Source organism: Apodemus sylvaticus, chromosome 14 (assembly GCF_947179515.1).
Source record: "Apodemus sylvaticus chromosome 14, mApoSyl1.1, whole genome shotgun sequence".
Lineage (NCBI taxonomy): Eukaryota > Metazoa > Chordata > Mammalia > Rodentia > Muridae > Apodemus > Apodemus sylvaticus.
The window spans coordinates 20118758-20144296 of record NC_067485.1 but is presented as its reverse complement, the minus strand read 5'-3'; the positions used below and the strand labels follow the sequence as shown (position 1 = coordinate 20144296).

General features: G+C 46.2%; 1 protein-coding gene across 6 annotated transcripts in view; it reads right to left on the bottom strand.

Annotated features, from left to right (window-relative positions):
- Kif13a (kinesin family member 13A) overlaps nt 1-25539 on the bottom strand; it is a 185664-nt gene that overhangs the window by 32235 nt on the left and 127890 nt on the right. For 2 of the 6 annotated variants that reach the window (XM_052156717.1, XM_052156720.1), the window contains exons 17-27: nt 24456-24669; nt 23005-23167; nt 21051-21248; nt 20202-20351; nt 16111-16272; nt 13528-13701; nt 9726-9877; nt 7378-7510; nt 6716-6862; nt 2518-2556; nt 798-897 (exon numbers count right to left, since the gene is read on the bottom strand). In XM_052156717.1, coding sequence (XP_052012677.1) covers nt 798-897; nt 2518-2556; nt 6716-6862; nt 7378-7510; nt 9726-9877; nt 13528-13701; nt 16111-16272; nt 20202-20351; nt 21051-21248; nt 23005-23167; nt 24456-24669 — 1632 coding nt within the window. The remainder of the gene's footprint in view (nt 1-797; nt 898-2517; nt 2557-6715; nt 6863-7377; nt 7511-9725; nt 9878-13527; nt 13702-16110; nt 16273-20201; nt 20352-21050; nt 21249-23004; nt 23168-24455; nt 24670-25539) is intronic. The other 4 variants (XM_052156719.1, XM_052156721.1, XM_052156718.1 and 1 more) reach the window with 3 other exon arrangements.

Sequence of the window (25539 nt, the reverse complement as noted above, 5' to 3'; positions counted from 1 at the left end):
TGGCTTTTAAAAGGGACAAGCCCGTGTTACAAGGATAAACGATTTGAAAGTCTCATATACCTTGCTCTGTAAAACTCTTATTTTCCTTCATGTTTGTTGTGAAAAGGATTTACTGGGTAAATTTTTAAACCTTCATGCTCCTAACCCAATTCTGGTGTTGCCTAGGTACACTCATTGAATTTTCATCAGTGGCTGAGGCGCACAAACCTAACCACATGCCACTGGGATAAGATGGGTTTCCACGGAAAACTGTGTTGACATGAAATGAGTATGGTGCACACATACAGCAGCATTAAGTACCATGAATGCTCGTGAAGTCAAAGCGAGAACACAAGGTTGGCTTGGTTGGTCATTCATTCATTCATTCATTCATGACAGACAGGGGTGTCATCATGCAGCCCTGACTGGTCTGGAACTCACTATGCAGCAGGCTTACCTTGAGCTCACAGAGATCCACCTGCCTCTGTCTCTCAAAAGCTGGGATCACAGGTATGAGCTACCACTCGTGGCTCACAAGGATTCTTATTTTTTTTCTCCTTTGGGCCACTGTACAATACTGAAAAAACTACTTGTGGAAGAGTGCACTCCCATGTGCATTTTTTTTACATGTATTTAGTGTGGGGGATGGGACGAGCACCTCACAGCACATGTGTACTGTGATGAGAGGGCAGCTGTGAGGGCAGCTGTGAGTCGGCTCTCTCCTCTATCACGTGGACTTCGGAGACTGAGCTCACGTTGCCAGGCTTGGCGGCGAGTGCTGTCAGCTGCTGGGCCATCTTGTGAACCCCATCACATACCTTTTTTATTGCTGACTTTTTTAATCTGTTCGTCTAAGTATTCCCGTCGTTTAATGAGCGCATCTGACCATCTCTCTCTTACACAGTTCAAGTCTTCCTCCTGACAACGAGAGGGAAGATTTTTCTCTATAGAACATGTAGATCATGGTTTATTTGATATAGAAAAGATAATTAAATACATGGGGTAACTTTCATTAGGAAAGGCCATTGAATGCCACAGCGATTAATTAATATGCGAGAAAGCAGAGGTCCCAGTGCTCCATGCTGACCAAGGATGCTGGTACCCAGAAATCAGAGCCCCGACATCTTCAGAAGGACAGTTACACTGACAAGACAGGCTCAAACGATGTTAAAACAGGAAGATTTGTACACTGCAGAATGACTTTTTGCCATATGTATGCACACCCATGTCTGGGTGCATTTGTACCATAGCGATTCCTTGAGAGACATGTGATTTCAAGCAGGATACCATAAGCAAAGCCCAAAGTGCAGAACATCACATGGTAGGGGAGTGACAGGCAGTAGGTAGGTCATAGGTCAATGGCCTTACTATTAATACGTGATTTTCCCCCAAAAGGCAAAGAATAGGTCAGCAGAAAACCCTCAGAACTTGCTGCAAAGATTTTACAGCCAACCGTCACCACAAGGATAACCAGAAATCTCCCATGCAAAATCTCCCATGCAGTCGGCCATGCTGGAAGAGATCCCAGAAGCAGCAGACTCCACTGTGAACATGGCGGGAAGCATGCCCAAGCTGTAAGACGTTAGTTGGTGGCACAGCTGAGACCTAAGAGGATGCAGACCTTCTCCCGCCAAGGTCTGGTTTTGTCCACTTTCATCCTCTCTTAATAAAATTGTACGTAGGGAAGGAAAACCCATCAAGTCTATCCCTGATGCTCCTTGGCCTAATTCTAACGAGGACATCCTGATACTAAGATTAGAAAGATGGAACTCAGAAGCTTTGCCTATACCGTCTCCACAGCTGGCACACAGGAGGGCTCACCAAAGCGAGTGGGGAAGCAGTACACAGACCGGGAAATGGTGCCTGAAACTTTCGTCTCGGCTGACTGCTTTGACCCCACCCACCATCCTCTGGGGCTGTCGGGCTAGCTGAGGCTGACTAGGTATATTATATAAGTCACATCTGCTCCTTCTCCTCTTCTCCACTTCCAACAAGAGAAAGCTGCTATTTAAACTCTCAACATGGTAAACTAAGCTTGACCCTGGTGAGAGGGGGAAACTGGTTAATAAAACAAAACTAAAGTTTGTGAGCAGTCTCCAGGCTTGTCACCCAATAAAAGTGCTTTTTGAAAGTCAAATGGCATTCAGAGTAGCATTCATCTTCCAGAAGGGAGAGGCAAAGTGGACTTTAGTGGAAGACAGACAAGGGAGTCCCAGAAGGCTGTGAACGAGAGCAGTATGCTCTCTGAGGTCATTCATTTTAATACAGCCACACAGTCTTGCTTGGCTAGGCTTGCCTAGCGGGTCCCTGGAGCAGGCAGAGCCAGCAGGGCAGTGTCTGCTTACAGATTCGGAACAGGAAAATCGAGAGAATAATGTTGAGTCCTTGATCACATACAAAGCAAATCAAAAGCAAGTGAGCAACCGCGCGCGCTCTCACTCTGTGGCCCTGTTTCCACCTCCCTGGCCTCTGCTTTGCGAAGGCTGGCGATTAGCAAGAGCTGTGCCCCATGCACGGGATTGACAGCGGTGGCAATACCTGATAACTATCCATATCACCGCCATCCTCCTCCTCTCTCTGGTGGGGAAAACATAAACAGAAAGGACATGCATTTCGTTCTCTCAAACAGCACCCGGAGAATAATTTAACATGTTACAATGGACGGCTAACATGACCATATTAGCACCATAAAGCATTTCACTGAATCCCAAAAGATTAGGAAAGATTACATTCTTCTGTCTCTGTGTCTGTCTTTCTATCTCTTGGTCTGTCTCTCTGTGTGTTTGTCTGTCTGTCTCTGTCTGTGTGTCTGTCTGTGATTGTGGGTTCTGGGGCTCACACTCAGGTTGTAAGTCTTGGAAGCAAGTGCCTTTCTCATCGAGTCATTTTAACACCCTAAGACTTTTTTTTTTTTAAATGAAGGAAAACAAATATTTTAAAAGAGAATTCTCTTAGAAAAGGATTGAAAGTGACTTCACGGTACCAGGCCTTGTACTGCAATCATGGGTGATCTGTATTCCAGGTGGGCTGTCTGAGGTTTGAGATGATCTTAGCAAGACAGAAGGGCTAACCCACAAAGGACTTAGAGAGTCTCTTCTCACCGAGACCCTATAGGACTACACGATTACTCCAAGGTTCTCACAGATGGCGGCCACTCGGACAGAGACTGGGACTCTAGTCTCTGCCTCAGCAGCCATTCCTCGGAGTCCATCACTCACAGATGAAGTCGCCATGGGAATGCCTGGGGACCTAGGCTAAGGGCACACACTGTTCTGTGCTGGCTGGCGCCTGCAGGGGCAGCTGAGCCACTGGAATGTACTGGTTATCAGTGTCCACTGTGGCTGGACCACAACTGCCCCAAAGGCATGGCTGACTTTCACAAGAATTACCCATAGTAACAATTTTGGTAAAAAACATTACACAAGACAAAGAACCAAGCTGAAACCGAGTGTCTGGGTAGAGACAAATTTCCTTAGAAAGGAGACTTCAGAAACCCTGGATGATGATGGTGATAGTGATGAGGATGAGGATTGCTGCTGCTTCTCCTTCTCCTCCTTCTGCTTTTCTTCCTCTTCCATCTCTTCCTCCTTCTCCTCCTCTTCTTCCTCTTTCTCTTCATCAGTATCATCATCACATTAGAGAACGGTGTCACTATGCAGCCCTGGTTGGACTGGAACTTACTATGTGGACCAGGTTAGTCTTGAACCTACATTGGTCCTCTTGTCCCTGTCTTCCAAATTCTGGGGTTACAGGATTGCTTTACTATGCCCAGTGAATTTTTTTATTTAAATCCATAACAACCTTTTTTAGTGACATGAGAAAATATTAGACTTATTAAAATGTAGTTACAATCATTTTCATGTGTACACTTCAAAATACATGTGTTTTGAAGCCTGTTGTATTGTCACTAGCAGTTGCAAGATGAGTGTATTAAGTGGTATCTGAAGGCTGAAAGAATTTATCTTGAACTGATTTTATGTCAGAGAATGGACAACTGTAACATAACATCACATTTCAGACTAAAAAGGTACTTCCATCAACCCAAGCCTAGCCTGAGCTTTCGGGCCACAACATTGTTGTATAGTGTTTTGACTTCAGCAACCGCGAGAGAGTGTAACTGTAAAGTACTGAGTCAATAGGACCTTGAACAGGTAAGGGAAGTAAAGTGACCACAGCTTGATTCTGTGTGACTAGTACAAGCTTATTCTCTTGAGGCGCCAAGGACTGAGGCCAGGATCTCACACGTGTTTATCATAAGCATGTGTCTTACCACCCAGCCCGGGGAAGGATGCTTTTAAGATACCTGCAGCACCGGGCAACAGTTAATTCATTCAAATCCACATTTTTAATGAAACATCAGTTCTTTTATTATTGTTTATTTTTTTTAAGGCAGGGCCTCACTCCATCCCTCTAGCTTGCCTGGAATTTGATGAGTAGCCGGGCCGGCCTTGAATTTACGTAAGAGATCTGAACGCCTCTGCTCCCATAGTGTACACACTCTACCCAGCTCCCTCCACCCTCACCCCAAATCAGTTTTAACTCAAGAGGTAAAGCTATTTTAAAAACTATAAACAGGGGCTAGAGACATGGCTCAGTGGTTAAGAACACTAGCTGTCCTTCCGGAGGACTGAGGTTTGATTCCCAGTGCCCACATGGTAGCTCCTGACCTCCCTATAACTCTATTTCTGGGTAATTCAAGAACCTTTTCTAGCTTCCATGGGCACCAGGCATGCCGTGCTGCACAGATGTACACATAATCAGAACACCCATACACATAAAATAGAATAATAAAAAGTTTAAAAACAACAAAGAATTCTTATAAAACTCTTAAAATTGGGAATGTTTAGCAAAGCTGATGATTTTCTTTGTTGGAGTCAAAGCTTAAGTTACCTGAACCCCATGTTTTATCTGACACTGGAGATGGGTTGAGCCAGTTTTATTGCAGGAAGAAACTCTGAGAATTAGAGTCCACTTCATCATTTTAGACAAGTAAGAACTCAGTGTTTAAGTGAACCAGGAAGTGGATGGAGAACCTGGGTCTCCTGGCTCTAAGTCCTGTGCTCACCCCAACTATCCACTCCTGTGGCCACTCTAGGAGTTACTGGCTCTGGGAGGGAGTGGCCTAGAGTGAGAAAATAGACAATTCAATTCCTTACTCACAGGTTACAAGCGCACAAGCGTGGTAGAGAAGTGCCCCAGCCGACGTACCTCATCTCCTCGTCCTTTGCTCTATCTGAAGAGAGCATGTAGACCCTGAGCTCAGGGATGCTTGGTAGAAAGGGAGGAGGGCAGAGTCTAACAAAGCCCCAGTACTCTGCATGGTCTCCGGCTTTCAGAAAAGTCTGCCTTGACACCACAAAACCAAAGCGAAACCAGAGTAGAAGATAACCATTTTCAGGATTGGCTGAGCTGGTACACAGACTCCTCAGAAAAATGGAAGGAGATATTTTCTTGCAAGTCAGAGAGATGTTCTCTATCACACGTGACAAGAGGAGACCCCAGTCCAACTGTGCCCAGGCCTTTGGATCCCATATATTCGTCCAAACCATAGCAGGAGGACAGTTACTCAAGTTTATTCTCCCGGGTACACACTAGCTCTCTGCACTGCCCACCCTCCAGTATCTCATGTAGCTCAGGCTAGCTCCAAAGCTATGTAGCTGCAGCTAAGAATGATTTTGAATTCAGTTCTCCCGCCTCCACATTCCAAATGCTGGGATGATAGGCATGTGCCACCAAACCCAGCATCTTTTCGTTTCTTAGTGAGAACGATGGACTTCAGGGATGGAGATTTCACAGACAAAGTGATCACGTGCATAGTTATTTTTATTTTTTTAAATTTATTTATTTTGTGTGTATGACCACACTGTAACTATCTTCAGACACACCAGAAAAGGGCATCGGATCCCATTACAGTTGGTTGTGAGCCACCGTGTGGTTGCTGGGAATTAAACTCAGGGCCTCTGGAAGAGCAGCAGGTGCTCTCAACCTCTGAGCCATCTCTCCAGCTCCCATGCATAGTTTTTATAGTAACAAAAAGAGAGCAAGCAGTTGGGTTAACGTGAGGGTTAGCGTGAGGGTTAGCGTGAGGGTTAACGTGAGGGTGTACAGGAACAATTATCTGATAGCAGTGCAAGAGAATCGGGCCAGGGGTAATGTACACATGTACTGGGCTGGGTGTAAAACGAAAGCAGCCCAAAGCAGGCGACCACTAGAGCGGTGAGAAGTAAATCCTACTGATGACACTAGTCAAACACAGCATTTTATCCAGAGAAAGGCAACAGTTGGAACACCATCTAGTTTCTTGCAATCCCAAATAGGAATTCTACTGTGTATCAATTTTTGTCCACACTGATTTTAATTATTTGTTTTTATTTAATATATTGTATTTTTTAACATGTGTATATATAGATATCCGAGTGCAGGTACATATATGTAAGTGCAGGGGCCCTTGGAGGCCAGAAGGTGTTGGACCCACAGGGACGGAGTTACAGGTGGTTATGGGCTGTCTAAATGGGTGTCAGGAATTGAGTTTGGGTCCTCTGTAAGAACAGTACGCGTTCTTAACCAATGAGCCATCTCTGTAGTCCCTGGACTACTGAACATGTACTGATCTTCTTTAAAATTAAAAAATAATAATTTCTAAAATACTGGATATAAATCCCAGCTTGGTAAGCACTCTCCATCCAAGCCACACCCCAGACACACTCCAGGACACAGCACTTCAGACCCATCTTACCTGGTAACTGTCCAGCCCTCTTTGCAGCTTGGTAGACCTGGCGGTCACGCAGCCAATGGACACTGACAGGATGGCTTCAACCATGAGTGGCAGTGTCCCCGAATGCTGCACGGGTTTTACTGTGACCTGCACTCTACGGGAGTGACCCTGCAGAGGTGAAGGCAGCACAGAGGCCAGGAACAGGGACGGGGACAGAGGAAGGAAACAGAGGAAGGAAACAAGGGGAAATGGTTTGAGAACAGACATACAAATAGTGAGGGTGTTCCCAGAAACTCTAAGAGTGAAGCAGAGAAGTGACACGAGAAACAAACCACCAAAAAACTAGGTGGTGTTTTGAATATGCTTAGCCTGTGGGAAGTGACACTCATAGGAGGTGTGGCCTTGTTAGAGGACTCATGTCACTGTGGAGGCGGGGCTTTGAGGCTCAAGTCTGGCCAATGTGGACAGAGTCTCCTCCTGGCTGCCTTCAGATCAGGATGTAGAACTCTTGGCTTCTCCAGCACCATGTCTACCTGGATGCTGCCATGTTCCCCCACCATGATGGTAATGGACTGAACCTCTGAAACTGGAAGCCAGCCCCAATTAACTGTTCGCCTTTACAGGAGTGGCCTTGGCCATGGTGTCCCATCACAGCAACGGAAACCCTCAGGCCGGCTTCATACCTGTCTGAGTTGGAAGACGCCGCCGGTGTTGACGTCTTTGGCCTGGTGAAGCTCCACTGCGGCGTAGTCCCCCAGCTCGTTCAGTTCCAGTATGGAGATCCACATCTCTATTCTACGGGTCACTTCATTCCACCTGCAGAAGCCACATCCCAGCAAGCAATGCGTCATCCAGGGCCACCGTGAGCAACCGTCACAAACGTCCAATCACCGAGCACACACCGTGCCAGGGAGGTCTCACAGGTTACTTCCTCAGTTCACACTCACATGACCCGTGCTATGGACTCTGAGGCTGTTTAACCAAGCCAGACCTCACATGTAAGTGATGGATACAGAGTGGTGTAGAATTCCAGGGGCTTTGGAAAATCCAAGTTAGCTCTGCCTGTTTTAAAATGTCATAAACATGAGACCACATGGTATGGACTCTTAAGTCTGGTTTATATTACATGGCACAATAGATGAATGGTTCTTTTTCTGACAGGGTCTCTCTATATAGCCCTAGCTGGCCTTGAACTCACAGATGTCTGCTGTCTGTCTCCTGAGTGCTGTGACTCTTAAAGGCACAAGCCACTGTACAGGGCCCCACAGCTGTCTGTCTATCTGTCTGTCTGTCTGTCTATCTATCTATCTATCTATCTATCTATCTTGGTTTTTCAAGACAAGAGTTTCTCTGTGGAGCCCTGGCTGTCCTAGAACTCATTCTATAGACCAGGCTGGCCTTGAACTCACAGAGATCCACTGCATCCATCCATCCATCCATCCATCCATCCATCCATCCATCCATCCATCCACCCACCCACCCACCCACCCATCCATCCATCCATCCATCCATCCATCCATCCATCCATCCATCCATTTTGGTTTTTCAAGACAGTTTTCTCTGTGGAGCCCTAGCTGTCCTAGAACTCATTCTACAGACCAGGTTGGCCTTGAACTCACAGAGATACATTGCCTCTGCCTCCAGACTTTGGGATCAAAAGCCATGCACCACCGTCATCACCACCACTACCCGACCAATTATTTTATTTTTAAATGTTGACTAATGCACTCTTGGATGAATAATATGGTAATTTTCTTACTCATTGGGTGAAAGATACCTGGACTCACCGGGACACTGGGTATACTGGTAAAGTTGCCATGAACACTATTTGTGGACTTAAATCTCCATCTCTCTCCAGTAAGCACCCAGCTGTGAAATGCTGGGTTACAGAAGAGGCACATGATCAACTTTACATGAAACCTCCAATTTTAGGGCTGGAGCTGGGGATCGACGGGCAAGCCCCTGCCTTGCATGCGGAAAGACCTATGGTCAGTCTCTAGAAATGCTATAAAGAGGACGAGGACATTAGGAATTTTTTCTCGTGGCTGCTTGTTTACTTTTGTACTGTGCCTTTAGTGCAAACTAAGCCCAATGTACATGTTTTCCCTACTGTGGCTATCGTGGCCTGAGAACCTGAGATGATCGATCTCAAAGCAGTAAAGATATCGCTTCCTTATCCAGGAAGCATGGTGCATACCAATAATCCTAGCACTAGCTGAGGCGGGGGGATTCCAAGTCTGAGGCCAAATGGGTCAAATAGTGAGAACTTGTTTAAAATGACCATGATGGCAAAAACGCAGGGCACGTTGGTTCACACCTGTAGCTTTAAACTTGGGAGGTTGAGGCAGGAGACTGCCATGAATTGAGGCCAGCTCAGATGATAACCAAATCGGGTCTCAAAAAACAAAACAAAACAAAACAAAAGATAATTAAAAAATATATAAAGAATATAAAGATACCCTATTTTCTTTTGCCAGATTAATAAGTTTTTTTGCTTTGTAATTTGGGTCAACAAGATAGCCTTGTAGGTAAAGGGGTATGCCTTCAAACCAGATAACCTGAATTCAAGTCCTGGAAACCACATGATAGAATTTGGTAACAGACTCCTGCAGGTATCCTCTGACATCCACCTGTGAGTACACAGACACAGACTGGGATGTGAAGTCACACAGACACACACTCACACAACACACATACATACACACATACACATGCACACACAATTAATGTAATAAGAACTTTAAAAATAAATATATGATTATCTCATAGCAATTTCTGTGTGTAATGTGAAGTAAAAGAAAGGATTTTTTTCACATAAATACAGCAGTTATTTCTGTCTCATGTTGCCACGACTCACTTTGCAGTGTTTTTGATGCCTGATGGCTCTTCGTTGAATTCTGATTTAAAAAGGAGGGAATGGCCTCAAAGGGTGAAGAACTTGTTGGGAGCCCCAGGGTTTGATGCCTGTAACCCCACTTATGGTCTCAGCTGGTCCTGACTCTTGGGTCGCTTGCTCACAGCAAGAACAAACCTGTCATGCAATGTCCTTGTCTTTGCATGGAGCGAATCAACCTCCCAGATGGGGCTTCCGTTCCCAGCACACCTGTGGCCCCACACCTCAATCGCCAGCGCGCCATCAGAAATGAACTCCAGGAATTCTTCTGTGACCGTCACCACGTAGTCCTGGGACAAGCAGAAGACAGGGGAGTACACTGAGAGTCAGACATAATGGTACCCACTTCCCTGCTCTTGAACGTAAACCCCATCTCTTCTGATCTGTAGAAAGCATTGACAGACCATGGGATGCTAGATCTGGAAGGGGTCTGGGAGGTGGCTTGGGTCTAAGGAAGAAAGCAGCTTGTCTGAATTCAAACTTCTGGCTTTAGGTGCAGAGCTAAGATTTACCTTCCCTTCCTTTGGCTCACAGTCAGTTCCAGTGAGCCACCCTGACCTCCGGGTGACCCTTGCTGCTCTTTGTGACTTACTGAGTAAGGGACTCCAACTATCTGACTCTTCCATGGTGTCGGTAGGCTCTTGCTCCTGAGTGTCTCACTGTGATTTCTCACTTTACAAAACCAACCTACGATCCTGCAATTTAGAGTTCCCTGAGAACTGTGGCAGGTCACCCAGAACATTCCGTAGGCTCAAAGCCAAGCCACTCTCCTTCCCAACGGCCTCCTGGGGCACCAGAGCAGAGCCTCAGGTGCTGTTCCGCCTGACGCATTTCCAGAAACAGCTATTAAGTTGACTGAACTGTATACTACCTACTTTCTTGGTTCATCTGGAGACAGACCCAGAATTTTAGAAGGAAAAGAAACACGACGGCCAATTAGTTCAAGCTATATCCTTTAGAAGAAAAAAGGAAACCAAACCAAATTCCAACAGCTTTTAAAAATCACACTGCTAACCCAGGGATCCATATGTATTTAAACAATTGTTAAACAGCACACAGTTAAATTCTAGCCTTTGTCTTCCTGATGTAAACAGCCCTGTGAATAAAAAGGAGGGATGGGGATGATTAAAAAGACTATTAGGGAAACAACAACAAAAATGTATGTGTGTGGGGGGGGGATGGCAATATTACTTAGGAGGAGAAAAGAAGCAGTGTATGTGGGAAGGGTATGAGAGAAGGTAATAGTTGGAGAGGGGAGTGATTCGGAACAAGGTAAAGGACTCAGGCATATGACAATTCCATAAGAAGCTGTAGAGATGGCTCAGTGCTTAAAGGCACTGACTGCTCTTCCAAAGGTCCTGAGTTCAAATCCCAGCAGCCACATGGTAGCTCACAACCATCTGTAATGGGATCTGATGTCCTTTTCTGGTGTGTCTGAAGACAGCTACAGTGTGCTCATATAAATACATCTTAAAAAGAAAGAAGGAAGGAAGGAAGGAAGGAAGGAAGGAAGGAAGGAAGGAAGGAAGGAAGGAAGGAAAGAAAAGAAGTAAGGAAGGAAAGAAAAGAAGTAAGGAAGGAAAGAAAGGAAGAAGGAAGGAAGGAAGGAAAAAAGAAAGAAAGAAAAAAGAAAGAAAGAAAGAAAAAAGAAAGAATGAAAGAAAATGTGATCATAAGGCCTATAACTGTCTGCTAATTTAAGTAATAAGAAACAAATGTTGCAGGTAAACATTCTAACTAAAGATTTTCGAGAATGTGGTTCGGCAAATACAGGTCAAGGTATGTAGGCTTGGGGAGAAAGAACAGCTTGATGGTTTGAAGCAGGTGTTCTTCTTCCTGAGGACCCTGGTTTGGTTCCCAGCACCCACACAGTGGCTCAAAGCTACCTGTAATGCTGGCTCTGGAGGCTGAAGCCCTCTTCCAGCCTCCGGGAGCGCTGGACATGGGGTTATGGCACCTGTACACACACACACACACACACACACACACACACACACAAACACACACACACACACAAACACACACATACTAAGTAAGTAAATAAGCAAATCTTATTTAAGAAAAAAGAAAGACCCGAGAACCTTGTACATAGGACATTTTACAGGCAGTAACAGGAATTTGTTTTCTAAGTTGGAGCCAGAAAGAACAGACACACTTTTCAGAGCAGCAGCGTGGACAGGCCATCCAGGAGAAGAGGATGCTAGAGGGCAGAGTATGGTTTTGAGAACTCATTTGGTGACAGTGCCCAACGGAAGCCAGAAAGGTGAGGCAGGAAGACAGGACATAGCTTATTAAAACATGTGGCACGCTGGGTGGTGGTGGCACACGCCTGTAATCCCAGCACTCTGGGAGGCAGAGGCAGGTGGATTTCTGAGTTCGAGGCCAGCCTGGTCTACAGAGTGAGTTCCAGGACAGCCAGGGCTACACAGAGAAACCCTGTCTCGAAAAAAACAAATCCAAAAAACCAAAAAAAAAAAAAAAAAAAAAAAAAAAAAAAAAAAAAAACCCAAAAAACAAAACAAAACACCAAACCCCTAACAAACCATGTGGCAGGGTGTGGGGACATGCAATTGATGTTTAACTGCTCAGGAGGAGAGGGCAGGCCCAGGAGCTCAAAGCTGGCAAGGCAGGTCAGCAGACTCCATCCCAGAAAATATAAAATAAAATAAACCAAAGGAAATATCTTAAAAGGAAAAACATCATTGGCGGTTACACCTGTGCAGAATAAGACTGGAAGATGGGATTTTTCAGATTTTGTTTTTATGTTCCCAAGTTATTTTAACTTGAGAAGCAGAACGCTTGAGCTTTACAAAGTCCAATAAGATATATTATATTTAAAAGAAGAAAAAAAGCAAAACCAAAACCAAAGACCTTACAGGGCAAACCTTGCTTTTTGCAGCAGGCTCTCCTGCATTCTCTCTGAACGTACCATCTTGTGGCCTCTGCTCCCCTGTGCCACGATTCCAGGCAGGTGCCAGCACATACGGAGAGAACCCACAAGTTAGAAGCAGAGTCCAGCCAGGCCTGGGGGCCCCTGCCTGTAATCCCAGCACGTAGGATGCCGAGGCAGGGGGATGGTTGAGTTGGAAGGCAGAGTAGGCTACATATCGCGTCCTGGGCCTGCTTGAGCTATGGAGCAGGACTCTGTAGTAATTTAACAAATCTGGGAGAAGGGGTGTCATCTTCATCAGGGGTGTAGCCAACAGGAGGTTGCCCATGTGTCATCCCGTAACCTTCCACCCATGCTCAGGCATGAAACTCTGAACTCAGTGGCTGACAGACACAGCAAGCGATGGTGTGGAAGCTGAAGGGACCTGCTGGGAAGAAGGGCTTCGGTGTGATCGGGGAGGGCAGGAAAGGGTACTGAGTGAGAAAAGGACAGAAATTCTGACTGCCAGGTAATAATTAATGAGGAGTTTTTGGTCCTTGAAAACAGTCAAGAATGAAGAAAGAAAGAAAGAAAGAAAGAAAGAAAGAAAGAAAGAAAGAAAGAAAGAAAGAAAGAAAGAAAGAAAGAAAGAAAGAAAGAAAGAAGGAAGGAAGGAAGGAAGGAAGGAAGGAAGGAAGGAAGGAAGGAAGGAAGGAAGGAAGGAAGGAAGGAAGGAAGGAAGGAAGGACAGACAGGAGGAAAGAAACAAACAAACAAAGCATCACACAGTGGGAAGGCATCCTGTTCAAACCCCAGAATTACACATAATGTAGAATATGTGGCAAAACACACACACAAACATCCTTTATTTTGAAAACAAAAAAGTAGATTTTTTTTTTTAAAGTAGATTTTTAAAAGACTGTGCCCAATGCCATTGCCCTATCATGCAGCTGAAGATGACTCAGTTGTGGCCATTTCTGGTACTGGGGACTGACTGAGGGGACTCAGCTCTCATGTCACCGTAGAGTGTCACCCCGGGCCTGGTACCTCACTTTTTAATTGCCTCTGTACCTTACAGTGAGAGAAGGTCACCGTGTACTGGGCATCCTTGGACTGCGGGGAAGGCACGTCTGGGTCCACCACCGGGGCAGCCACTGCAGACTCACACTGGTCCCAGAACGTGTACTGACAGAAGACGAAGTTTGAAAGGCTTATAGGTAGCCCGGTTGCCTCTTTAATTATCACCTGAAGAGATTTAAAAAATAAATTATGCGTCTCATAAAAAGAAACACTAAAGTATCTATCTGTCCATAGTTCAGTCATCTCTAAGAGGGGATCAAATCAGGGGATCAATACCAGGGCAGCCAGGGCTACATAACTGAGCCATCATTTGGAAATATTTGAGACCACTCATTGTGATTGATCTACCTACCTACTGCTCTATCCCTCTATAATCTATGTATCTATCTATGCATGTATGCATGTATGTATGTATGTATGTATGTATGTAAGTATGCATGTACATATTTACCTCTCTTATTGTCTATATATCTATCATCTTCTATATATCTATCTATCCATCCATCCATCTATCCATCCATCCACCCATCCATCCATCTATCCACCCATCCATCCACCCATCCACCCATGTTGTAGAGAACTTAGAACCTCACACAGACTAAGCTGTATCCCCAGCCCAGCCTTTTTAAAAACTGTAAACCATGGAGGCCTTAGCTCACAGATATCTGCCCAGTCCTGTCTCTTGACATTTGCCATCACGTCTAGTGCATGGGCCCATCTTCAAATTGCAAGAAAAATTATATTTACTTATTGTATTTGTGAGCACATACACCTGTGCCTTGGCATGTGCACACATGTGCGGTGTGTGGAGGACCTACAGGAGTCGATTCCTTCCTTTCCCATGTGGGTTCTGGGGGCTGAACTCAGGTTCTTGGGCTAGGCAGCAAGCCTCTTTTCCTGATGAGGCACCTCACCATCCTAAGTGTTCCATCTAAAACAAAACCTGTACCATAGTTTTCTAACAACAAAATACAAACTTAGTGAGAAAAAAAAAAGGAACCCCAAACATGTTCCTGTCTAATTTACTCATTTTACTAATTTACTTAGTTTCTGATACAGATTTGACTTCTATTAGAAAAAGAACAACTCATTAATAAATTCTCCATGCAGCCACACACACATATCCTCCTATATTTGTAGATTTGACATCTGTGGTTTAACCAACAGACCAGATATACCCCAAACAACTTCATTGTCATGACAGCATGTAGACTTTATCTTGTCACTATTCTCTAAGCGACTTATGGTTTGCTTTCCGTTGATGTGGTAAAAACCATAACCAAGAGTAACATAGGGGAAAGAAGGGTTCCTTTCAGCTTTTAGGACACAGACTATGACTGAGGAAGTCCGGCAGGAGCTTGGAGAAAGCGTGGAGGGATGCTGCTGTCGGGCTTGCTTTCTTAGGCAGCGCAGAACTACCTGCCACGAGGGGATGGTGTCTCCCACAGTGGGCTGGGCTCTCTTATACATGAATTAACAATGAAGACAATCTCCCACAGACAGGCCCACTACACAATCTGACTGATGCAATTCCTCTATCCGGTGACTCTATGCTGTGTCAGATAGAAAATTAGAACCAACTAGTGCTGGGTGTGGTGTGAACAGCTTTAATTCCAGCATTCACGAGGTGGAAGTAGGTGGATCTTTGGTCTACATAGTGAATTTCAGATAGCCAGGACTACATAAAATCCCCCAAACAAAGCTAACTGATACAGTGATATAACAAATACACTGCATTTGTACCACATTGCATGCTAATTTCTATTGGGGATTAAAGTGTGTGGAAGGATGTGGACAGAAGATATGCAAACACAGAGATAAGGGACTTGAGAGGATTTGGGTATGTGGAGGGAATCATTTAATCACTTTTGCCTAGATACTAAATGCAGAGGGTATACCTTTAGGGGGAATTTCAAACAATTGTCACGAGAAAATTCTAGAAAAAGTGCTGCTCACAGCCACATCTCCTGCCACACAGTTTAACTTGCACTGTGCTAGATGAAACCTTATTAAACTTTGTGGGTATAGCTTGGCATTGCAAGGGTCTACATGAGCCCTGATCACAGCTCCCTCACCTGGCATTGCCAGAGTCTACGTGAGCCCGGTTCACTTCCCCTCACCCGGCTATGTGAGCCCCATCCCTGACTGCTCTCTCACCGGGTTATGAGAGCCTCGATCACTGCCCGCTTCACCTAGTGTTGCCAGTGTCTATGTGAGCTCAGATTACTGCCCTCTCACCGGGCTACATGAGGCCCATCACCGTCCTTTTTTCCTGGCATTGCCAGGGTAGGGTGTACGTGAGTCCCTCTCGACAAGCATTGCCAGGGTCTGTGTGAGCCCTGATCACCGCCCTCTCACCCAGCCACGTGACCCCCGATCACTGCCCTCTCATCCGGAATTTCCAGGGTCTACGTGAGCCCGGATCGCTGCCCCCTCACCCAGCTAGGCAAGTCCCGATCACCGCTTCTTCACCCGGCTACCTGGGCCCGGATCACCGCCCCCTCACCCGGCTACCTGAGCCCGGATCACCGCCCCCTCACCCGGCTACCTGAGCCCCGATCACTGCCCTCTCACCCGGCATGTCAGCTTTTTGACCCGGTGAATGACTTCCCCGCTGCTGTCCACCACTTCAAGACTCCCACTTTCACTAGAGTTCTCTGAAGAGTCATCTTCCGACACGCGCTCTGGAACGGATCCTGTAACTCGCATCACCTCCACATGGAGGCGCCCGGCAACCTGGGTCAAGGAACAGGAGCATTTCAGAGTTCAGAGGTAAACCCTGGGCGGGCATGGTTAGCAGAGACAGAAATTCACTCGACAGCTCAGGCTAGCCATTTCAGGCAGTGTGAGAACCTAAGCCACTTCCGGGAGGGAGACCCCAAACCCATCCTCCCAGAGCCAGGAAAGCCCATGCTTGCCCCCGCAACCTTCCTAACTCTGAACCAAATGTGTATCCTCCCAACTTGTTTTCTAGAACTCTCCTTAGGTGTACTCATTTTCCTCAGCTCAGGCAAGGAGCAGCTTCAAGGGAGCTATCTATTCTACTGGAACATTCAGGTTTGTTTGTTTACATAGTTACATCGCTGATAGCGTGCTTGGGTAATCTATTCACACCATCAGCCTCATGAGACACCAAGGAGTGGGCTTTCCTGCCCGGGGGCTCTCTTGCTAGAGAACTCGTGGTTAAGTGCAGAAAGAGAACCAGAAATGAGAGCCAACAATATGGGGCAGTCGCCACAGAAAGGCGCAGGTGTTGGGTGTGCATAGGATAAATGCACGCAGCAAGTATTCACCCAGGATGGATGGGGGCAGAAACTGTGCCAAGCGCTGCACCTCCAACAGTACACCAGGCAGACAAGGTCCCCAGCTCAAAGATGGAGGATGGCCTGTAACTCGGAGCTGCATGAAAACGGGCTTGTGGGATGGTAACGGTTCTTATTCCTGAGGGATTGCAGGGACAAAGCCAGATGGGTATGGGGAAGCAGTTATTTTGTTTGTTTATTTTTGCAATGTTTTGATTTGTCCAGAAAAGGTCTTGTTATATATATATAGCCCAGGCTGACCTCACTGTAGAATCCTCCAGCTTCAGTCTCCAGAGTGCTTCAACAATAGGCACACCTTCCCAATGTCCACTCTGCGTAACGATTCTTTTGTTCAACGTATCATTTAATTATGTGTATATGTGTAGGTCTGTGCACTTGAGTGCTGGTGTCCAAAGAGGCCAAAGGTGTCAGATGCCCCTGGAGCTGGAGTCATAGGCACTTGTGAACCATCTGAACGGGGAGCTTGGACTTGAACTTTGGCCCTTTACGAGAGCAGCAAGCCGCTCTTAACTGCTGAGGCATTCCCCCACCCCTAAACACCTGTTCTCCGTCTGTCATTAGGACATTTATCGTGGTATTGTCTCACTGGAGCAGGTCCAGAATGGTAGTATTCCTTCCTTCTTTTGGAGATGGCTCAGGCTGCTCAAATGCACAATCTTTCTGTCTCAGTTTCTGAATACTAGGATTGCCGGATAAGCCACCACCCCAGGCTAAGGGTTATGCTTAAAGCTCAGACTTCCACATACCGGGGCCAAGGATCCGAGAGAAATTAGCTGATGGTATCTGACAAGCGAGATACAGAGGCAGAAGTACCGAGGGAAAGAAATCAGTGTGCAGTGCTTCATACAATGCTTGAACTTTATTTACATGTGTGTGCGTCTGTGCATGCGTGTGTGTGTGTGTGTGTGTGTGTAGGTGTATGCATGCCACAGCATACGTGTGGTGGTCAGAGGGAAACATTTAGAAGTCCTTTCTCTCTTTCCACTCTGAGAACTGGAGACTGAACTCAGGTCACTAGGCTTGCATGGCCAAGTGCGTTTATCCTGATAAGCCATCTATGGGCCCCTTGAGTACATTTGTGATATAACTTCAGATACTCAGAGCCTGCCAGGGAGTCTAGATTAAGAGTTCCTTAACAAGGGCCTCAGCCACTGGCTCCGCTGGCCACTTAAGTTGTATTTTTAGCATGAGAGAAGTGTTGGTGGTCACTAGGGCAGAATTATCCAGAAGGTCCTAGCCTCTAAACACACATGCACACACGCATATTCATGCGAGCACACACACACACATGAACACAGAACAACTACACACACATGCACATACACATACATGCACACACACACGCACACACACATTCATGAGCGCACACACGTTCACACACAACTATACACACATACATGCACACAAGCCTGTGCGTGCACACACACACACACACACACACTCTTGCATCCCACCCTGGGAACACAGGTTCACTCCCAGCTTCTCTTTGTAAACTGTCTCTTATTCTAAGAACCCCAAGGAATAACTTTGTAGCTCAAGTTTGTATGTTATATAAAACAAACTAGGAAGTTATTGTGACTAAAGAGAAAAACATCAGTGGATGAGCTGGGTACAAATTTGAGTCTGAGACACACAGCTTTCACTCCTTTACCCGTACAAGACGGTGTCTAAGACCTCAGAACTCAGAAGACCAGCACACAGCCAGTGGGTTCTGGGGAAATCTTACACTGTAGTGGCGGGAACCACAAGAAGTGATCATCCCCTGTACTGACAACAAATACAAAGAGAAATAGACTCATTCTGGAGGGCGGGAGGCTGGAACACATCACAAGCTTAAATATATATGTGCACCTGGGCACTACTAGGACATTTTAATCTCTCTCTCTTTTTAAAAGATTTATTTATTTACTATATGTAAGTACACGGTAGCTGTCTTTAGACACAACAAAAGAGGGTGTCAAATCTCATTACAGATGGTTGTGAGCCACCGTGTGGTTGCTGGGATTTGAACTCAGGACCTTCAGGAGAGCAGTAGTGTTCTTCACCACTAAGCTATCTCACCAGTCTCCATTTTCATCTTTAACAAGATAAAAAAGGACATGTTATCGTTAACAAGATAAGAGCCGTGTAGTGCTAACTATGATAGTAGATAGTCCACACAACTGAATACCCAAAAGCTAGAAGCATGTTTCCATTATAGTTGGGTTGAGAAGCAATAATCCAAGAGCACATTTTCCACATAACAAAATGGCCACTCCAGAATATGAAATGGGAAAACCAGGTAGCTTTGCAGTGTTGGTTTGGTTTAAATGCTGCGCAAATGGACAAGGAAACAAGAAGGGACTATAGACAATCTTATTACGGCATTGGTCAGAGGGAATACTGGGCAAATTTCATTTTATTTGAGTCTTTCTGTAGCCATAGGATAATAAAATAATAATGTAGTCAAAGTGAAAATGGACCTTAGAAAAAGTAAAAGTTTCCACATGAATGTTTTCTAACGTGTCCAAGGCCCACAAAGGGCAAATACAGCCACACTGTTGAAATATGGCTGTCTAACGGGGGCTGACCAAGGTTATTTAGGCTGCTTTCTTTGTTACTTAGGACTTCAGAATAATCTATCCAGGTTTTATTTCATCTTATTTATTCACTTGTCTGTTTACAGGCTCCCTCTGTGCAGCCCTGGCTGGCCTCGAACTCACTGGGTAGAACATGCTGGCATAGAGATCTGCTTGCCTCTGTCTCCTGAGTGCTGGGGTCAAATGAACACACCACCACGCCTGAAACTAAGTAATACCTTAAAAGGACATCTATGACCTAGGAAGGAACTGGCATGGATGGCTAGTATTGGAGGTGGCCTTTAAAAGAAAAATTAATATGTGGCAAAGAGGCAAAATTTATTACCAAAATAAAAACAGAAAAAAATTATTAACCACAAATATGAAATGTGTTATTTTTTTAAGACCATGGCTTAATCCTGACTGATAACTTATATTAAGACCAACTATTAAGAGGGATAAAACAGCCGGGCAGTGGTGGCACACGCTTTTAATCCCAGCACTTGGGAGGCAGAGGCAGGTGGATTTCTGAGTTCAAGGCCAGCCTGGTCTACAAAGTGAGTTCCAGGACAGCCAGGGCTACACAGAGAAACCCTGTCTCGAAAAAAACCAAATAAATAAATAAATAAATAAAAAATAAAGAGGGATAAAACAAAATAAGATCAACACACACACACACACACACACACACACACACACACACACACACCTTCTTAATCTTTCTCAAGGGAGATTAAACAAAATTTCCTATCTTGTCATTTTCTAGGGGCTGGCGTGTCCTTACCTCCCCCTGCTGGCTGATAATGGGTACTGCATATTGAAGCTTCACATCACAGAAGAGACATTCCAAAAACACATTAGCCACACCAATGAGGTTGTGATTCTCCTGAGCTTCATAAAAAGGGTCACCTCGCTTCCCATAGAGCCTCTTGGCCTGAGAAGAAGGATAGGTCGTTGGGTGAGAGGTCAAGAAACAACGCATCCACTTAAATCATGTTACTTCAAATAGTAGTAAAAAACATTAGAGGAAGCAGTCACAAAATGAACAAGTACAATCGAAATCCTGCCCACAAAGCCCCGGCACACGAGCGGGCGTGTTTGCTAGGGGCTGCTCACAGGAAAGCCCCGCTTCACAGCCCACGCCTGCAGCCTGTTTCTTGTCGTGCCCTGTAACTTACACCAACTCCTTCACCAAATGTTCCTTTTTATTACTAAAGTCAAACCTTAAAAGCAAAACAAAACATTGCATTCGCTAGGATTACATTCAGAAATCAACCCAGCCCTGAGCGCAGCTAGGGGCACAGACAGTTAGGCCGGGATGAAGAGGAAATCCACACTGGCTTCGGCCGGTCTAATTTTCCAGGACCTGGGCTGATAGTGCAAAGCGACTGCGCATGCTCAGAGTGACTCTCTCTCTCCCCCCCCCCCCCCCCGCCCCTCCATTTCCCTTGAGACTCAATGAGCACAAAACAAACTAAATCTCACTGGCTTTCCCGGATTCCGAGTCCACCTGACTGAATCACGTGCGATTGGACCTTAAGGATCACATTCTATCTCCCTAGTGTAAATGACCAAACCATTATACCTGAGGTCTTAATACAGCCAAATCTCCTTCACGCTCTGTTTCTCTTACCTCAGGGACGTTTTCTTTCCATTCTTGGTAAAGGTCTCTCATATCAATTAACTTATTCTCCAGCTTCTCAATGGTCCAGACCTGGGTGCTCTTCCCTTTCCTCCTGGCTTGGATGGCGGGCTCACTGACTATAGCTCCTCTCTGCATCGTGATGGAAAACAGTGGACGTGATTCTGACACTCCCCTCACAGCTAAAGACTGTATGTATTATGGAGAGGTTGTAAGTTTACAAAAGACGGTAAAATTTACCACCTAGCGAATACTCCGTTCTTTCTTTTCTACATATACCCATGTATCTATGTATATTTACATCACAATTCCAATGACATCAATTCCTTTTGTTGGATATTCTTCATAATCTTGCTTTTCAATAGCAACACAGGAATTCATCATACAGATTTATCACATTCTGACTATCATTCAGTTACAAGGGCACTTCAAGTTTTTATTACACAGTTGCAACTGTGAGGGCTCCGTTGACTTATCTAGCACAAAGTCCTGGGTTATACCCCCAATATCATCTAAAACAGATGTTATTGTGCATGTCAGTAATGACAGCACTGAGGAGGTAAAGACAGGAGGACCAGAGGTTCGAGGTCATCCTTAGCTACACAGTACGTTTGAGGGCAGCATAGGATCATGAGACCCCTGTGTCAATCAATCATCAATCAATCAATCAGTCTTAAAGAAGAAAGGGACTATAAAAAAAAATTCTCATATACAGTAGGAAGGTACGCAAGTGCCTACATCTGTGGAGGTAGAACTCCAAAGACCAGTAAGATACTCCCTAACTCGCTTTCTTAAAATGTTTAAAAAGACTTATTTTATGTGTTTTGCCTGCATACACCTATGTGCACATGAGTCCCTGGTGCCCCCAGAGTCAGAAGAGGACACTGAATCTCCTGAAACTGGAGTTCCAGATAACCGTGACCCACCATGTGTGTGCGAGGAACCATGCTTGGGTCCTCTGGCCGAGCAGTGGGGGTTACCTAACTGAGCCCTCTCTCCCCATTCCCCCCACAACTTCCTTTTGAACTTGCTGTCTAGGCAGGGGGAAAAAAGATGAAAATTTATTTTCTTCCAGGTTTCTCTCTTACAGAGAAATTTCTTTATGCTGTAATGATAGGAGACCTCAGATGGCTGCAAGGAGTTCTGTGTGTGAGAGCAGGTTTCAAAGATGGTTCTCCTTCTCAGAGGCAGGACAACCAAGCACATCTACACACCCCACTGCAGAAGGGGCGTCTGCATGAAGGAAAGCGGGTGTAATTACTCACACTTATATATACACACATGCATAAACACATGTATGCCTAACGTCCCTTTTTTGAAACTTCTATTATTACTGTGGGTGGGTGGATGCAGGTGGGCATCGTGAGCCTGTGAAGGTCAGAGGGCAACTCTGTGGAGTTTGACTCATTCTATTCTTACATGGGAGCCAAGAATTGAACCCAGGTCGCCAAGCTTGTGAGCTAAGCTACCTTCTAAGTCCCTAGTTTCCCTCTTTTCAAGGAAGTGATTAAGTCAGAAAGTCCTTCAGCCCATCAAATTATGCTTCCATCCTTCCCTCCTCCTCCTCCTCCTCCCTCCCTCCCTCCACCCCCCCTCTCTCTCTCTCTCGTTTTTTTGTTTTGCGAGACAGGGTTTCTCTGTGTAGCCCTGGCTGTCCCGGAACTCACTTTGTAGACCAGGCTGGCCTGGCTTCGAACTCAGAAATCCACCTGCCTCTCCCTCCTGAGAACTGGGATTAAAGGTGTATGCCACCATCTCCCAGCCTTTTGCTTCTAAGGGCGTTTACCCAGCATGCTTACCCATGGGGTGTATAGCAGCCCGAAGGCTTGCAGAACCAACCCCCTGGGTCCCCTCAGGACCTGCTCACACAGGTGATCTCCAGCTTCTGACCCTGAGCATTCCCTAGCCAACATCATACTGCCCCAATACCTTGGGCCACACCTACCTTCCTGTTGGCGCTGAGGTTGGCCGCAGGGATCTGCAGAGTCACTTGGTAGTCAGTAAGCTTGTTCATCTCCTCAGCTAGGAAGTTGGCTTCCCTCACCAAAGTGTTGGCTTTCACCAGCTGCTCTCGAAGCTTGGCCAAGCTTTGCCTGAAGAGCTCATCCCTGCGGGCATTGGAAAAGAAAGCACGCGTGGAGTAAACCAGAGTTCCATTCCTTTCTCAGTGTGCGGGGCTGTCGGGAAACGGTAACCAATACCATCAACAAGAACAGAAATACTTTTTGGAAGTTTTCTCTCCTGTCCACAGATAGGTCACTCATTGAGAACTACGGTTGGGGAGAAAATTGAGAGGTTGGGGGTTGGTGTTAAACAAAGGCACAAACCCAAGCACTAGGTATTGCAGTGCATGTCGTTAATCCTAGGCTGTTGGCAGCAGAGGCAGGCAGACCTGTGTGAGTTCAAGGCCAGCCTGGTTTACATAGCCGGTTCCAGATCAGCCAGGGCTGCCACAATCATTTCTTCCCTTCCTCTCCTCTCCTCTCCTCTCCTCTCCTCTCCTCTCCTCTCCTCTCCTCTCCCTCCCTCCCTTCCCTCTCCTCTTCTCTCCTCCCCTCTCCTCTCCTCTCCTCTCCTCTCCCTCCCTCCCTTCCCTCTCCTCTTCTCTCCTCCCCTCTCCTCCCTCTCTTCCCCCTCCTCCCCTCCCCTCCCCTCTCCTCTCCTCCCTCCTTCCCCCATTTCTCCCTCCCTATCTATTTACTATTGAAGCACATGCTCAATCTAATGCTTAGATTGAACTCTTTCCGCTCCTCTCTAAGTCACTTCCAGATTCAAACCAGCAGCTTGGGGTTTCCAAACACGCCTCACTTCCCTTCCCAGCTTTCTGCTTCTGCTAAGCCGCCCATCTAGGACCCTGGAACCAGGGGTGTTCTTAGTGGCAGCGGGCCTACCTAGCGTGGGAAAGGGTCTGGCTTCAAGCACCAAAACCTCCTTCAGGATGAAAAAGCAAAGAAACCAAGCAGCAGAACTCCCTATGCTCTGTCTGCGTATTCAGATTGTTGTTAAAGAATCACTATTCTGCTGTCTCAAGGCCCACCCATCTAAGCCATCAAAGTAGAGACTTTGGCACTGTTTTCACCAAAAGGTAAAGGATTAGGGATCTGGAGGGAGGGGTGGTCTGTGGTAGCTAACATTACTGCCAACTACTTAGGACAGGTAATATCTCTGAAACAAAACACTGACAGCCAAACTAGATCCGGGACACCAACCTCCTTTTTTTTTTTTTGCCAGGCCCCTCCTCCCTTCATAGGCCCCTTCCCTTTACAGGCCCCTCCTCCTCAATGCCCCGCCTCCCTTCCCAGGCCCCGCCTCCCTTCATAGGCCCCTCCCTATTCCCAGGCCCCTCCTTCCTTCCCAGGCCCCTCCTCCCTGACTCCCGGTCTGGCCCTGTCCTACCTCTCCTCGGCCCACTGGGTCACCTTCTGCTGGGCTGTCTGGCTGCTGTAGGCCAGGCGGTCAGAGGCGCTGCTGGGCGGCTGCCTCTCGGGAGAGAGCTGCTGGCGGAGCTGCTCCAGCTCGCGCTCGTACATGAGCCGCTGCTCCTCCAGGGCGGTCCTCTTCTCCTCCAGGTACTGCTTCTCCAGGACCTGGACCACATTCTGAACTGGATCTGGTGAGCCAAGAGAAGAGGCGAGGGGTTGTAAGCAGCTGATAAAGACAGGTCTACACAGGTGCCTTTTGGGGCTTCTTCCAGCAAGAAACATGTCCAGCCTCAGAATCTAGCCTGGTCCTCTGCTTCCTGTGACAGGCCTGAAATCCTCCTGGTTTGCTTTTGCTTGACACTTCAGCGAACTGTAACCCTTTACCTTCTCCAGCGGGCTGAGCATACCCTCATGTTCACCCATCTGTGTCATAAACCTCCCTGCCATCGGGAGGAATTGGATGTCAAACCACTGTGAAACCCAGGATGGCACAGGGCTGGGAGCGCAGTGAGCTGATCTCCACAGCACTTAACTGTCTTTTACAGTCACTTAAGATGGCTTCTGCACATGACGAACAGGCTTCGGCCTGCTCACAGTGAAATTCCTTACTCTTGAATTTTGGTAGATGTGAGGAAATCATGGCATACCTTTGAAAATATTGACTGGGTATAGGGTGTGGATAGTCTTGGGTGTTAATTCCTAAGAGGGCAATTAACTTTAAAAAAGAAAGAAAGAAAGAGGGCTGGAGAGATGGCTCAGTGGGGTAAGAGAACCGACTGCTCTTCCAGAGGTCCTGAGTTCAATTCCTAGCAACCACATGTTGGCTTACAACCATCGTAATGGGATCTGATGCCCTCTTCTGGTGTGTCTGAAGACATCTACAGTGTGCTCACATACATAAAATAAATAAATAATCCTTAAAAAAATTAAGAAAGAAAGGGAGGGAGAGAAGAAAAACCATCCCTTTGGCTATTTCGTGGTCCAGGGACAAATATGTACTGACAACAGATAGATCCCTTAGCATCTCTATGGATAGCTGTGGTACAGGTGGGACCCGA